The following is a 14353-nucleotide window of genomic DNA, read 5'->3' as shown; positions in this document are numbered from 1 at the left end:
GCTTCCCTAGTTAGCTGCTTGCTAAACTGACCACTGTCTCTATTATCTTGAATGTGCTGTAGGATAACATTTGGGGAGGCCAGCGCGAAATAGCACCGAGCAACTATGAAAGGCCGTTGGGCGGAGCGCTTTGCTTTCTTGTTGCTCTCAGCCTTCCTAATCCTTGCATCATTGTTGCAAGCGTCTGCAAGAGGAGATGAGTGCTTTGGCCCTGTCGTGGAGCTGGACGCAGATGGCCAGGGCCCAAAGTTCGGTGTGCTTGGTGGTTTCGGCAGCAATTTGACGGAGCCCCTTGTATCGCTAAAGCTGGTAGCAGCGAATCCGGCGGACGCGTGTGGCGAACTGGCGGGAGCACTGGCTGGTGAGGGCGGGGGCCCCTCACACTTGCGTGTCGAAAGGTCTGCGCGTGACCTATCGCGTCCATGGGGCCCCGAATCAACTATATGCAGCGCAATGCAAAAGTGGGCACGCACGAAAGTGGGCACGCGATGCATAAATGGGCACGCACTTCCTGCCTGATCTCAACACCGTTGCCGCTTACCAGCCCCTTCTTCCACGGGCGCAGGCGCGGCGGTGATTGTGGTCCGCGGAAACTGCACCTTCACGGAGAAAGCCGCCGCCGTACAGGCCGCGGGGGGCGCCGCCATGCTGCTATACGACAGCCAGGTCGGCGGCTGCGTCACCATGGGTGAGCCGCCGTGCCGGGGCCGTCGTGTGCTCTGCCGCGTGTGTGGTGCCCGCTTCCTCGCCAGGCACACCAGAGTGATGCGCCACGCGGATTCCTGCCACAATGTAAATCATGGCTAAAGTGGTGACCTGCGCTTGGAATATGACTGATAAACCATGGAAGACGTGTTAGACGTCCGATTTGCGCCCCCTCCACAGGCTTCGAGCCCAACGCCACGTCGAGCCTGACGCTGGCGGCCGTGTCCATTCCGCACGAGCTGGGGCTTCAGCTGCTGGGGCTGGTGGCTGGTGGGGGCAGCGCAGGCGGGGCCGGCGAGGCGCGCGTTTCGCTGCGGCGTGTGTCCGTGCCGCTGGTAGACTCGGGCGCGGTGCTGCTGTGGGTCCTGGCGGTGAGTGGTATACGGTAACAAGAAGGGGTCGCTTTGTTGGGGCGCTTGTATCCCTGCTCTCTGTTTGGCGAGCCGCGCGGATTGTGTGAGCCCTTCCTCTCGCTGTCGCTTTGTCCTGCAGGTGGGCACCGTCATTGCTGGCAGTGTGTGGGGCGGCCTGGACCACCTGACGCACCGCCGCACGGCAGAGGACCAGGTAGGTAGGTGGGAGGGTTACATTCATGATTTGATAAGAAGTGAAGGAGGTTGGGTGGGGGCCAGGTTCGGGCCTGGGAGGAATGCATGTCAGGCTACAGCCGCACCTCGGTGGCCGGACCGCTGGCTTTGGGCGGGCAGGGTCGCGGCCGTATGGTACAGCGCATGCAGCGGACCAACCGGCCCTGCATTGGCCCTGTGACCCTCTCCCCTGCAGGCCCCACTCATCCACGCCGCCCACAAGCCGGCCTCGGCTGAGACGGTTGACCTGACCCCCAGGGCGGCGCTGGCATTTGTGGGCCTGGCCAGCTGCATGCTGCTGCTGCTCTACTTCGTGCTCAACAAGGCCTTCTTCTACGTACTGGTGGGGACGGGGGGCCAGTTGCTTGGGGCTCGTGGCTGGGGGCGAGCAACACGTGCAGTGTGTAATGCACGTGGTGCCAATGCAATATTGCGCTCGTTATCATACTACAACACCAGGTCCCATGCAGACGGGTTGCCGATTGGCCGTGCTGACCCCCGCACTGTCGTGCCGCCCCCTCCCCCTTTCTGTCCCTGGTTCCCGTCTACAGCTGGTGCTGTTCTGCGTCGCCTCGGTGCAGTCCCAGACAGTGCTGTACGCGGCGGCGCTGGCGCAGCTGCTGCCGCCGGCGAGGAAGAACGCACACGTGCAGGTCAGTGGCCGGGCAGCGGCAGTGGCGGACACACGCCGCAATGCCCCGGACGTGTGCGCAGCCACTTACGCACATGTCTTACGTGCATTAACATAACGCATGGGTACTTATGATACACTGCTGTATGTGGTTCTCACCTTGCAATCCCGCCACCGTGTCGCCCCGCGTCAGCTGCCCTGGCTGGGCGCCACGCCGCTGACGGTGGTGGCCACGCTGCCGCTGGCGGTGGCGGTGGCGGCGGTGTGGGCGGTGTGGCGCAACTCGGCCTGGGCCTGGGTGCTGCAGGACCTGCAGGTGGGTGGGCGGGCAGGCGGGCGGGAGGGAAGCTGGCATTACTCGCATGTCATGCAAACTGGCGGAGCTTGCAGTGGCAGTGGCAGTGGCCGCACAGGGGTCGCCACGACAGGGCTCCGTAGGTGGTCAAGCCTTACCAAGCGGGGCAGCCATTTACTCTGCTCATTTTCTGGACGCATCCCGCCCTGACCGCCTATGCGTCTCCGGGGCTTGCAGGGTGTGGCGCTGATGCTGCTGGTGCTGCGCACGCTGCGTGTGCCCAGTCTCAAGGTGGCGTGCATCCTGCTGCCCGCCTGCCTGGCCTACGACGTGTTCTGGGTCTTCATCCAGCCGCTGCTGTTCGGCGGCGGCGAGTCGGTCATGGTGCACGTGAGTGCCGCGTGAGGGGGGGGGCCGGCCGCGGCGCAGGGCGCAAGGGGCTGCGCGACATGGAGTGAACGGGGAAAGCGGTTCTGTGTGTCTCTAAAGAGGGAAGGAGAGCTATGTTGTGGCACTGGGAGCAATCGGGTGGCCGCCTGGCCGACTGTACGCACGGCGCGGCCTCCACCCTGCCCCTCCCACCCCAGTGTCTGTACACCTCCAGAAGCGTCCCCCAAAACTCACACGCCTCCACCATTATCCCTCTGTCCACAGGTGGCGCAGGGCGGCAGCAGCGGCGAGTACATCCCCATGCTGCTGCGCGTGCCGCACTTTGGATTCGGCGGCCTGGCCGGATACTCGCTCCTAGGCTTTGGAGATGTCATCCTGCCCGGCCTGTTGGTCGCGTACACACGCCGAGCGGACCTAGACCTGGGACTGGCGGTGGGCGCCAGCGCCTCCGCCGCCGCCTCCATACAGTACTTCCTCAAGGTCTCGTACTTTCCGTACGCCGTGCTGTCGTACGGCGCGGGGCTGTGCCTGACGTACGCGGCGCTGGCGTTCTCCTGGTTTGGCGACCAGGGCCAGCCCGCGCTGCTGTACCTGGTGCCCTGCACGCTGGGTACCGTGCTGGCCTTGGCGGCGGCGCGCGGGCAACTGGGGCTGTTGTGGCGTGGCGCGCATGGGCCCGGAGGGAGGCTGGGCGCGGGAGACCACGACTCGGACGCAGGGGAGGAGGGGGCTAGGTTGGCAGGTGCTGGGCTAGGGGGAGCGGGCGGGGGAGGCGTGGTGGGGAATGGGGCGGGCCAAGTGGGGCCACTGGCGGGGCTGGCGGCGGGTGTGGCGGACGAGGATGGGGATGTGGAGGCGGGCGGGCGGGGTATAGGCCGCGCGCACCGGAGCTCGAGCGCGGTGAGCGCTGCGGCGCGCGCGAGAGGGTGATTGCAACGGCGTGGAGAAGACGCGGCCGTGGAGAAGACGTAGTGAGTAGCTCAGTGACTGTGTGTGAGCTGCAGGTACGTATGATTCGTGTATTGCCCCATAAGGCCTAGGGCGTCATCCTGGTGCCGAGTTGTTGGACGGTATGGGCAAGGGTCCTGTGCGGGGCCGTGTGCTTTGTGCCATTCGCCACATGGGCACCGTGTATCGGTCTATGCAATTCATAAGTACAGCTTTCTGTAACGCTATTTCCTTATGTTAGCGCCTACAAGACGCATGGGGGGAAACCGAACGGCGAGCAAAGTCAACACAGTAATGCACGAACGTTCGACGTCGACTCTGAGCCCGGTCCCGCGTTGAGCTTGGACATCGCTAATGACTGCAATCCTCATGCAGCGACTGGCGCTAGTGTGTGTGCAAGCGCCACACGTTTTTTGGCCTTGACAGCCTACCATGAGTGTCTTAACGGATTTGGACATTGTGTCCTTGGTATGGAAAGGGCTCCAGCGTGATGACCAGCTCGCACAGCTGCTGGAGGACCCAACGCGGTTCGCATTTCGACTTGTTGAGCTGAGCCCGCGAACCTTTGCCGGCGCGGCGCCATTAGAGGAGTACTATCGGCGGAAGCGACACATTCTGATGCTTTGGATTGTGGCTCTGGGTGAGTTGGTGTCGGCTGGGTCGGCAAGCGACACGACGCTGGGTCGGTCTGTGACAGAGTCTCGTTGACGCCCCTTCCAGCGCTATATGCGGCACCCGTTTTGGTAGATCGCCCACATGCAGCGTTCCCCTGACTTGTCGTCCACAGACGGACAACCCGAGCCTCGCCTGGCCGCGGTGCGGAGCCTGCGTCTGGCACAATCTGAGGGCCGGGCCGCGCCATCAGGCGCCTCTGAAGGCGGCAAGGGCGGCAGCGGGGGCGGCGCAGCCGACCCGTCCCCCGTCCTGCAGCAGGTGGAGGAGTGGCTGAAGCGGCCGCACAGGTGGAGCGCGGCGGGGGCGGTCGCGAACGGCGGGGGCGCGGGCGGCACGGAGGCGGACGGCGGCGCAGCGGGCCTGGCACGCAGCCTAGATACTGCGGCAAGCAGCCTGAACCATGCGGTAAGCCGCAGGGCCGGCTGCGAACGTATGGGCGCGTGAGGATGTCAATGGGAGTGAGGTGCGGCGGCGTCGATGCCGGTACTGGTAGGCTTACACCATCGCTGCCCGCCAGGCGGCAACGCTTGTGCCCATGTGGTCTCCATGCTCCGGCTGCGCTACCTGACGGTCCGCGTTTGTTCCCACATGCGCATGGTTGCATATTTGCCCTTTGCGCGCGCAGCTGGTGGTGGTGGCGGCACAGGCGGCTGAGGAGCTGTGTCGGGAGGCGCCGGGGCTGCGACTGCGACTGCGCCTCAGCGGCGTGTCGCGACCACTCATGTCGTACCTAGACCTGGGTGAGCGGCACCGGGGGAGTGTTGCAAAGGGAAACAACAAGTGCGCGCACGCCCATTGCGATGAACGGGGCAGTATGTGCCCGCGCACCAAGGACTGATCCATATACCATGGAGGCGTGGGCGTGTGGTTGAAAGCCTCATCAGAGGGAAGAGACGGGTGGAGGAGATGTTGGGCGAGCTTGCTGCCGCCTGCCCCGAGCGAGTTTGCAATGGAAAATCGTGCCTTCCACCTGTTATTGCTTCTGCGCCGCAGCGTCACCGCTGCTGCTGCCTGGCGGCGGCGGCGTGGAGCGGCCCAGCTCGGACGTGGTGGTGGCGGGCTGCGCGGGGGCGCTGGCAGCGCTGACGGCGCTGGCGGGGGACGACCCGGGCCGGATGGAGCTGGCGTCACAGGGGGTGGTGCGCAGGTGCGCCTGGTGGCAACAAACGCAACAAACGCAACAAGGCCCGACGGGTAGCTGTTTGGGCAGCGCCCGGGGTTAGCTTGGGGCGGCGGGTGGACGTGTGGGGGAGGGGCCGTCGTGGCAGCGCTGCAGCTCAGGCGGAAGGGACTCACGCGCACGCCCCCACTTGCCGTGTGCTTGTGGGCGCAGGTGTGTGCGCTGGCTGGGCGATGCGGCTAACGGGCGGCGCCCGCGCGTGTCGTGCTGCGCGGCCCAGCTGCTGGGCGAGCTGTGTGTGCTGGACGTCCCGCGGGCGCAGCTGGCCACCAAGGACGGCATGGAGGTGAGTGCGGTGGGGGTGCGGCGGGCGGCGGAGAGGAGAAAGGGGCGAGTGAGTGTACGCGTGTGGCCTTCGCAGAGTTGCGGCGTAAAAGACTCGCTATGTCTCCAAGGCAAAGATGCAGCTGGACACCTTTGCCATGCACAGAGACGCATGCATTTGTATGTCTGTCTATCGTCAACATACAGCCTCCCATACAAACCTTCTGCTCTGCTTTGCAACACAGGCTCTGCTGCACGCGCTGGACGCAGCGAGCGCCGATGAGGCGAGCCAGGGCGCCATTGTGCGCTGCCTGTCAGCACTGTCGGCGGGCGCCTCGCCAGCCGCCTCCGCCGCATTCAAGTGAGCTTTTGAGGGCTGGACAGTGGCACGACAACGGAAAGCACAGGGCACCTGCCGGGCCAGCGCTGCTCTTGTTCACAGACATGTTTCCAGGGTCTCACGGACCTGCGTATGCGCGCACGGCTGCAGGGAGAGCGGCACGCTGCCGGTGCTGCTGCGGCTTCTCAGCAATGCCGGCCCCCGCACCGAGGCCACGGGTCACGCGGCGCAGGCGCTGGCACAGCTGTCAGCGCTGCAGGTGCGGACTGCAGGTTGCGTGATGGAATCCAGCGCCTGCAGCAGGGCTAACGATGCCATACCAGGCCACATACCTGTGCCCGACCCTGTGCCTCGATGACGGCAAACTTGAGCCCACACGATCCGAACTTACCGTACGGTATCTCACAAGCTGTCAGCGCGCTTGCACTGCACCAACCGGCGCACCTCACCGCATGCGATGCAGTTCGCCAAGGAGGAGCTGCTGCGTGTGGGCGCCGTGGCCTCGCTACTGCGCTGCCTGGCCGCCGGCCCCCAGTCGCCCGTGGCGCACGCGGCGGCGCACACGCTGGGCAACATGTGCGGCCACGAGGCCACGGGGCGCGAGATCCTACGCATGCAGGGGCCCACCAGCATGCAGGTGATGCATGTGCGGGAGAAGGGCAGCAGACCGCGGAAGGGGGGAGGCAGGGAAGCAGGGGCGAAGGCAGCAAAATGCGAAAGGAGGAGGCAGGGAAGCAGGGGCGAAGGCGGTGCAGGGATCCGCAGTGGGCTAAGAGGAGGCACTGTTGACGTCGTCGGGCTGCGTTCCGTCCTGTGTCGGTAGCCTCGCTGTGCGCTAACTTGTGGGGGTCTCGGTCTCATTTGATCGTGTGTGAGCTAGGATTGGAATTACAACCATTACAACCACCATTGCCACCACCACAGGCGCTGCTGGGCCTGCTCCACGGCGGCATGGGCCCCGCCACACCCATGGCGCTGCGGGTGGTGGTCAACATGGCGGCGCACCCCGCCCTGCGCCCCGGCCTCATCAGCGCAGGCGCGCTGGACGCGCTACTGCCCTTCCTTGGCGTCAAGGCCAGTCCGCACTGGGCCTCGGGCAGCGAAGCCGGTTCGCCCCCACTCTCAGCCGGAGGCTCGCCGCGCTCACCCGCCGCAGGCGCGGCGTCGCCAGGGCTGGACGGCCCGGGGTCTGCGGGCGTGAGCGGGGGGCTGGTGGCGGGCGGCGGGTCGCTGTTGGTGGCAGGGGTGGAGGACGAGGGCGGCAGCCCGCATGAGCTGGCGCTGCTGGCGCTGGTGCGCTGCATGGCCATCAGCGGCGTGGGCGGCCCCGCGGCGCAGGGCGCGCTGCTGTCGGTACCCGTGCTGCAGGTGCTGCTGGAGGCGGCGGCCGCGCCGCTGCCGCAACTGCCGTCAGCAGCGGCGGTGGGAGGGTTGGTCGGGATGGCGGGATCGGCGGGAAGCGGCGGCGGGGTGCGTGGGTTGCAGGTGATGGCGCCGGCGGCGGGAGAGGGCACGTCGGGGGCGTCACTGCCGCCGTCGGTGGCGGTGGTTGTCGAGGCGACGGAGGTGAGGCACGTGGAGCGGTGCAAGCACGGGCTGCTGCTGGGGTGCTCTCCTTGCCTGGGTGTGTGGCGCTGCGGATTCAAGCGGCTCTATGTCATGCCACACCTCCATCGCACGTCCGGGGCTGCGGCTCCCAGCGCTAATGCACCCAAGCCTTGCGTCCTTTCCGCCCTCCGGTGCTATTTTCGTTGAACGCCGCTGTGCACTGCTGCTCATCTTGCGCGCCCACAGACGCTGGCTGACCTGTCCAGAGGCTCCGCGGGCGCACTGCGCATGCTGGAGGTGCAGGCGCACCTGGTGCTGCTGCAGCGGCTGCTGGCAATCATCGTGAGCGACCGCGGGAGCCGGGCGGGGCTCGGGAGGGGCAGGGATGAAGAGATGGGCAGGCAAGGAGCGTGGGGCAGGGCCTAAGACCTGTGGGTACATGAGGTGCAAGCCACCGCGCTCACGTGGTTGCTTGCGCCATCCGCAAGGAATGGATTCAGGAGCATCGTGGGACACGGCTTGACCTGGCCACAACTTCATCCTCCCCTCCGACCGTCCCCATCCACCGCCCCCAGGCCGCGGCGCCCGGCGCCCAGGTGGCCTCTCTGGATGGATTGCCGCGGCGCCTGCTGGATGCCTGCGTGCGCGGCATGGCCAACGTGAGTGCCGCCGTGTGAGCGCCCGGGCCATGCGGCCTGGTCCGGCTGTGCCCGCCCAGTGCACCAGCGAGTACCAGGGTGTTGTTGCGGGACTGATGCCGCCGACTGCGCGCTCGGCTGGCATGCTGCTCAGCATCGGCAACCTACGCTCCAGTCTGTTCGAGATCTTGGCGATTAAATTATCACACACACAGACACACACATACACACATCTATGTACACACACACACACACACACACACACACACACACACACACACACACACACACACACACACACACACACACACACACACACACAAGCTCACCGACGTGCCGGCATGCGCAGGTGTCCATGGCCGTGCCCGCCCACCCCGACCTGCGGCTGGCCCGGGTGCATGAGGCGCTGCTGCACGTGCTGCTGGCCTTCGGAGTGGCCGTCAAGCCGGGCGTATTGGCGCTGCAGGCGAGTGGAGCAGGGGGCGGGACGGGCGGGGAGGGGCGGCGCGTCTGGGAGTTGAGTCTATGGAAGGACAGCGACCGCGGATGTCTGGTGCCGCGAAATCTGTGTCACCACCGTAGTCCATCTGTGTTGCCCCGCCCCTCTCCTATGCTCCGGAAATCTGCGTCTCGCTTAACAGGCGCTGTGTGCGCTGGCCACCGACTCCAACTGCGCCCGCGACCTGCTGTCTCTGGGCCTACTGCCGCCCGTGGTCAAGGCGCTGGAAGGACTGGCGGCCGCACAGCACCTGAGGCGGGGCAGCGTGCCCGCCTCGTCGGCAGCGACACCCGGCGCGCCCGGAGGCCCTGCAGACCCGGCGGTGGCTGCCGCGGGGGCGCGGGGCGGCGGGGCGCTGGGAGTTGGGCCGGTGGACGGCTCGGCGACTGCGTTTGCGGCGACTGCGGCGACGGGTCGGATCCTGGGCGGGGGCTGGCACTCGCCGGCTGTGGAGTTGGAGGTGGCACACCTGCTGGGGCTGCTGCTGCAGGTGAGCTGGGGCTGGCGGTGTGGTGGTGGTGGTGGTGGTCAGCACAAGCGGTGCAGCGGATGAGGAGGTGGAAACGGGCCTCCTGAGCTCAGTTACAAGGGCCCAGCACCGTCCATAGCATCAACAGGGCGCGCCAATGACGTTGAGGCATGACTTGTACGGGCCGAAGTTATGCCCCCGAGCTCACGCCATCTTGTACTGCCGGCTACCCCTTCCCTCGCAGAACATCTCCGCCCACAAGGCGCTGGCCAGTCGGGCAGTGGAGGGAGGCGCCGTCAAGGCCATTTGCGAGGTGGGGTACTTGGGCGCGGGTACGGCCTATGCATTGGGTACGACTGCGGATAGCACCAACCTCCTAGCCATGATGACGGACACGCGTGCCCACGTGTACGGCTTGCAAGGACCCGTTCTCAGTCCAAAGCCAAACCGTAAAACTCATCATACCCACTCGCCCCGCCGCCTCCCCGCCGCCTCCCCGCCGCCTCGCTGCGTTCAGTGGCTGGGCGCGTGTGCGGTCAACGGCGACGTGGAGGGCGCTGTGCTGTGCTGCGCCACGCTGTGCCTGCTGGGCGACGGCGACCAGGCGGCCCTGGCGGACGTGGTGCGGTACGACGGCATTGACCTGCTGGTGGACATGCTGCACCCCAGGTGAGGGCGGGGGAGGCAGGGCAGGGCGGGGGCGGGCAGGCTGAGGTGGTGAGGAAGGCACGGCCTGCAACACCGCCCGCAAGCCACAAAATTGAACAGTACCGTAGGTTACGATCCTTAAAGTCCGAACAGCAGGCGCGCCTTGTGCGTGTTTACTGTGTATGTCTTTCCCGCTGCCGCCACCAGCTACGCCCGCACGATGCTCGCATCTCCGCCACCGCCCACACACCCCGCCCGCTTCCCCCTACCTCCACACGCACAGGTGGGCCACGGCCGCGCTGGTGCCGTCCACGGTGGCCTCCGCTGTGGCGGTGGCGTGCCGCTGGGGTGCCTCCGCCCAGGCCTTCCGCATGCGCGGCGGCATCCCCGGGCTGGCAGACATGCTGCTGGGCGCGCACGGGCTGGCCTGCTGCCGGCCGGTGGTGAACGCAATCCGGGCGCTGGTGGCAAACGACCCGCCGTCCCTGCGCGAGATCAGGTGAGTATCGTGATACAACCTCTATCCCATCTTCCCTATATCAGGGTTGGAATGACTCGCAAGTAATAGGCCCTGTTGGGCCGGCGCTTTTGGGGTCATTCTATAGTTCACGACAGTGAGCAGGGTGCGAGGGGCCGGGTGCGAGGACTTTTGGAGGAGGGCGCCATGACACGTGTGCGCGGAGGCGCAAGCGCGTGCTGTCTGCGGCCCTGTGCCGCACCCCGCTCTCCTGCCTAGCTCACTCGCATGCTTCGCACGGTCGTCTAGTCCTTTCAACCCTCACTGACGGAGCAGACTCCTCACACATACCCTCCTGCCCAGCTACCTCCTTACCTGCCTGGCCGCCTGTTCCCAGGACCACCAACACGGTGATTGCGCTGGGCACTCAGCTGCAGCTGCTTCCCAACAACGACCCGCGCTCCGGCCTCATTCGCGACCTGCTGCGGCTGCTGGGCGAGGACCCCGACACAGCCATGCGCCTGTCCAACACAAAGAACACATCCGCACTAGCCTCCGCACACGCGCTGTCGCGCTGCGATTCCATGGACGGTGGCGGGCCCGGCAGCGCCGCCCCGGGAGGTGGCGGCAGCGGCGCGGCTGGCGCCAGTGGCGCTAGCGCTGCTGGGAGCCACCATCATCACCACCGGCACCATCACCATCACGGGCATCACCACCACCATGGCAGCGCCGGCGGTGGGGGCCCGCCCATGCGGGTGAGTGGCAGTGGCGCCAGCGGCTACAGCAGTGGTGGCGGCGGCCGCAAGCATCGCAGCCCGCACCATCACTCGCATCCTAACCAGCCGCACGGTTCGCTGACCCCCGGTCTGGGGGCTGCCGTCGCCGGCTTCACCAGCGACAGCAGCGGCGGCGCTGGCCGCATGCAGCGGCGGCGCACGTCACAATCGCTGGGGCTGGGTGATGGCGGCGGCAGTGGTGACTGGTCGCCACTAAGCACGCTGGGCCCTGCGGTCGGCGGCATGCTGTCCCTCGCGGATATGCTGGGCGACACCAGCTACAAGTCATTGCGGCGGGCCAGCCTGAAGCAGGTGGGTGGTGCACCGTGTTGGGTAAAATGCAGCTGGCAAGCCTGTGATGTGCAGCCACGGCCGTCGCGGCCATGACGGCGGCAGGTCCAATCAGACTGCGCGAATCAGCACGGCCCTGCCATGTGTCTTACCGCGAACACCGTAGTTGTATTTATGTATGACACTATGACAGACAGAAACATGCGCGCCCCGTAATGCGTCGATCCTTACCTGTCTGTTTGTGCGTTTGTACATGTGTGCACAACGCAGCTGGCCAAGCGACTGGACGGTGACGACTTCAGTGACGCGGAGGACGACGTGGAGGACTACATCGCCGGTCTGGAGGTAACAGCGGCGGGAGGGCGGCGGGGTGGCAGGGCAGGGTGAGGGTGGGGCTGGATTGTGTGGGTGGTCCCGCCCATGGAGAAACACACGTATGGACTGCTTGCTGGGGTGGAGTGCCGGGTGGAGCGTGGGTAGGGGAAGGCTGGAAAGCGCTGGCAGCAATTTGGTCTTATGCACGGCTTGGCCGCGGTCCCCGTGCTTGCAGAATGACCCGTCGTCCTCAGGGGAGCAGGGGCCTGCAGCAGCTGGCCAAGCTGACGCGGCCGCCTCACTGCCGCCGGACCTAGGCCTGCAGCAGGAGCCGGCGAGCCAGCCGCAGTCGCAGTCAGCGGCATCAGAACCGGGAAATGGAGGCGATGTGGGAGCAGGCAACAGCGCAGGGGCCGGGCCCAGCACTGCGGCGGCAGCGTCTGTGCCGGCAGCCCCAAGCCCCTTCACCACGAATGCCGCCTCGCCCGCGCCCTCGCCGACACCGGGTGCTGCATCGCGACCAGCACAGTCCCCATCCACACCATCCCGACCACCAGCACCTGCATCGCACCAGCCGATGTCGCTACCGCCGCCTCAGACACTGGCGCTGACAAAGGCCGCGGCGGCAGGACTTGGAGCAGGAGGAGCTACCTCGGGTTCGGTAGCCGGCACCTCGGCCTCAGAGGAGGACGCTGTCGACGTGGCATCGCTGTCAGAAGCGACTTTCATCAAGGCGCCGCCCCCTGTGGCTCCGCCCGTTCCCACCGCGCCGCACTCCTCCCCGGTCCAACTGGCGCCGCCTCTCGCTGCCACGGCAGGCTCACAGCCGCAGCCCCAGCCCTCACTGCGGCTGCAGGCTCCGGCACCCTCGCCGACACTGGACGCAGCTGCGGCCGAGTACGCGGCGGCGATGCGGCAGCAGCATGCGGCGTTGGAGGGACAGATCACGGAGCTGCGGCAGCAGCTGGAGGCGCAGCAGCGGGCCATGGCCGAACAGCAGCTATTGCAACAGCAGCAACCGATTCCAATGCAACAGCAGCAACAGAACTCCGCGGCGGTCCTCGTACAGGCACCGCTTCAGACCGGGAACACAGCTGCCGACGAGCATGCGGCTGCGCTGCGGTGGGAGCAGGAGCAGCGCCGGCAGGCGGAGGAGCGCTGGCAGCAGGAGCGGTTGTGGGAGCAGGAGCAAGAGCAAGAGATGCAGCATAACGCCCAGCAGCAGCAGCAGCAGCAGCAGCAGCGGCGCAACCCCGTCTTCAGCACGCTGGCCGCGGTGAACCCACTGCGGCTGTTCCGGCGGGGCCCGAAGCAGCAGCAGCCGGTGCCAGTCCCTACCCCAAATGCGGCAGCATCGGCATCACAGGAGCAGCCGGGTGGTTCGTCCCGTCAGTCGTTCCAGGTGCGCCACCGAATCTAGCTGGTCGCCTACGTGGGTAGTCTAGGTAGTGGGTAACCTCACCCCGCGGTAGGGCAGCCCGAGTACCGGTATACAGAATAGCGCCTGCCGTGTGTCCTGCCGTCCCTCGTAACCCCGCCTGCCCTGCTGAACCCCTTCCTCCCGCCCTGCCTTGCAGTTGGATGGCGACGAAATTGTATTCTGGGAGTCCCGGCAGTCCTGAGGCGGGCGGCAGTGCCGCAGCTGCTCACGAGGAGCCAGCGCACAGTGCTGACGGTCTGCAACACTGCATCATGGAGTGGCATGTAGCGGGGCAACCAAGCACCGGCCAACGTGCATGAGTGGGAATGTGAACCTTGTAGCGAAGCACATTGGCAAGTAAGCGGTGTGCGCGCGTGCGTGCATAAGCAAAGCACTACAGCGGCAATGTAAGTATATATGTTGCTCAAGGGCTGATATGGTTGGAATGGCTGGGGAAAGATAGTAACCTTGCAACTTCATCTTGGCGTGCGCATTGGCGAACCTGATTTTGTTTGTTACCATGCCTTGATCGTCGTGTGTGCTACGGACGTCATATGGAAGGGCGGATAGAAGATGCCGATATAACCCAAAGGACACATACGGACTTGCGGACGGGAAACCGTCTGCAGGTGCTGCCTGCCAAATGCTATGATGGTGTGAATGTCAAGCATAAGGGCAAAGTTGACCGAATACGGTACATTGGGTTGGTTGTGGGAGAGCACACGGTGTACGGCTTAATATGAGCTGCAAAGTTATTAACCGTCCATGCTTGCTGTACTGGTGGTCTAGCCGGTACGGCTTGGGGCATTTGTGCGGGAGTCTGGGAGGCAACGAGGAAACCCGCGGAACTGACTGTCAAGAGCGTAACCACCAAACAGTCAAAGGCACACTGGATGCAGTTTCAAATACTGTAATATGTGCCTGCACGCTGCATGCGTGGCTCTTGCAAGCAAGGCGTGGAAATGAAATGGTAAGAAGGGACAATCCCATGGGGGACCAGTCTGGGGAACAGTTCCCGCCAGCCCCCTGCCCTGGCCACATTGCTGCGGCTGTACGCCGGTACCGGAGCGCCCGAGTCCTGCTTGTGGCACCCGCATCCACAAGAACGACATCCCAAACCTTGCGCCGCCGCGAGTCGCCGCGTGCCGACGGGCCACTCCCCCCTCATCGCCCACACCTCAGTATGTCGTAGCTCGCCTGGTCCGCACGCCTGGTCCGCAATCAAGTACCACTCAAACCAACACCCGACCGTCCCGACGGCACGGGGCGTGCATGGG

General features: G+C 65.7%; 2 protein-coding genes across 2 annotated transcripts; both read left to right on the top strand.

The window, feature by feature from the left end:
- Positions 1 to 40: 40 nt before the first annotated feature.
- On the top strand, positions 41 to 3790 carry CHLRE_07g332786v5 (uncharacterized protein). Its single transcript, XM_001690366.2, has 9 exons — positions 41 to 361; positions 566 to 688; positions 886 to 1076; positions 1198 to 1272; positions 1489 to 1635; positions 1844 to 1945; positions 2117 to 2239; positions 2456 to 2608; positions 2873 to 3790. Exons 1-9 carry the CDS (start codon positions 106 to 108, stop codon positions 3536 to 3538), a joined length of 1836 nt encoding a protein of 611 aa, XP_001690418.1. The 5' UTR covers positions 41 to 105; the 3' UTR covers positions 3539 to 3790.
- A 100-nt stretch (positions 3791 to 3890) lies between these two features.
- On the top strand, positions 3891 to 14002 carry CHLRE_07g332750v5 (uncharacterized protein). The gene is made up of 20 exons (XM_043064216.1): positions 3891 to 4196; positions 4344 to 4636; positions 4857 to 4971; positions 5225 to 5378; positions 5565 to 5697; positions 5921 to 6036; positions 6166 to 6274; positions 6479 to 6652; positions 6940 to 7581; positions 7810 to 7905; positions 8139 to 8222; positions 8551 to 8667; positions 8843 to 9190; positions 9414 to 9482; positions 9687 to 9838; positions 10101 to 10316; positions 10672 to 11362; positions 11612 to 11686; positions 11892 to 13058; positions 13234 to 14002. The coding sequence occupies exons 1-20, from the start codon at positions 3989 to 3991 to the stop codon at positions 13276 to 13278; spliced, it is 5004 nt and encodes a 1667-aa protein (XP_042922784.1). The 5' UTR covers positions 3891 to 3988; the 3' UTR covers positions 13279 to 14002.
- The last annotated feature ends 351 nt before the right edge of the window (positions 14003 to 14353 follow it).

Source organism: Chlamydomonas reinhardtii, chromosome 7, assembly GCF_000002595.2.
Source record: "Chlamydomonas reinhardtii strain CC-503 cw92 mt+ chromosome 7, whole genome shotgun sequence".
Taxonomy (NCBI): domain Eukaryota; kingdom Viridiplantae; phylum Chlorophyta; class Chlorophyceae; order Chlamydomonadales; family Chlamydomonadaceae; genus Chlamydomonas; species Chlamydomonas reinhardtii.
The sequence above is the reverse complement of the archived record's forward strand: the minus strand, read 5'-3'. Positions and strand labels throughout refer to the sequence as shown.

What these genes read in the sequence shown, in the direction of transcription:
- CHLRE_07g332786v5 (XM_001690366.2), top strand. Translation starts at nt 106, where the DNA reads ATGAAAGGCCGTTGGGCGGAGCGCTTTGCTTTCTTGTTGCTCTCAGCC. An exon ending in ACTGGCGGGAGCACTGGCTG is followed by an intron (nt 362 to 565) that starts GTGAGGGCGGGG and finishes CCACGGGCGCAG; the next exon opens with GCGCGGCGGTGATTGTGGTC. An exon ending in GGGTGCTGCAGGACCTGCAG is followed by an intron (nt 2,240 to 2,455) that starts GTGGGTGGGCGG and finishes CGGGGCTTGCAG; the next exon opens with GGTGTGGCGCTGATGCTGCT.
- CHLRE_07g332750v5 (XM_043064216.1), top strand. Translation starts at nt 3,989, where the DNA reads ATGAGTGTCTTAACGGATTTGGACATTGTGTCCTTGGTATGGAAAGGG. An exon ending in AGCGGCTGCTGGCAATCATC is followed by an intron (nt 7,906 to 8,138) that starts GTGAGCGACCGC and finishes CACCGCCCCCAG; the next exon opens with GCCGCGGCGCCCGGCGCCCA. An exon ending in CCGTCCCTGCGCGAGATCAG is followed by an intron (nt 10,317 to 10,671) that starts GTGAGTATCGTG and finishes GCCTGTTCCCAG; the next exon opens with GACCACCAACACGGTGATTG.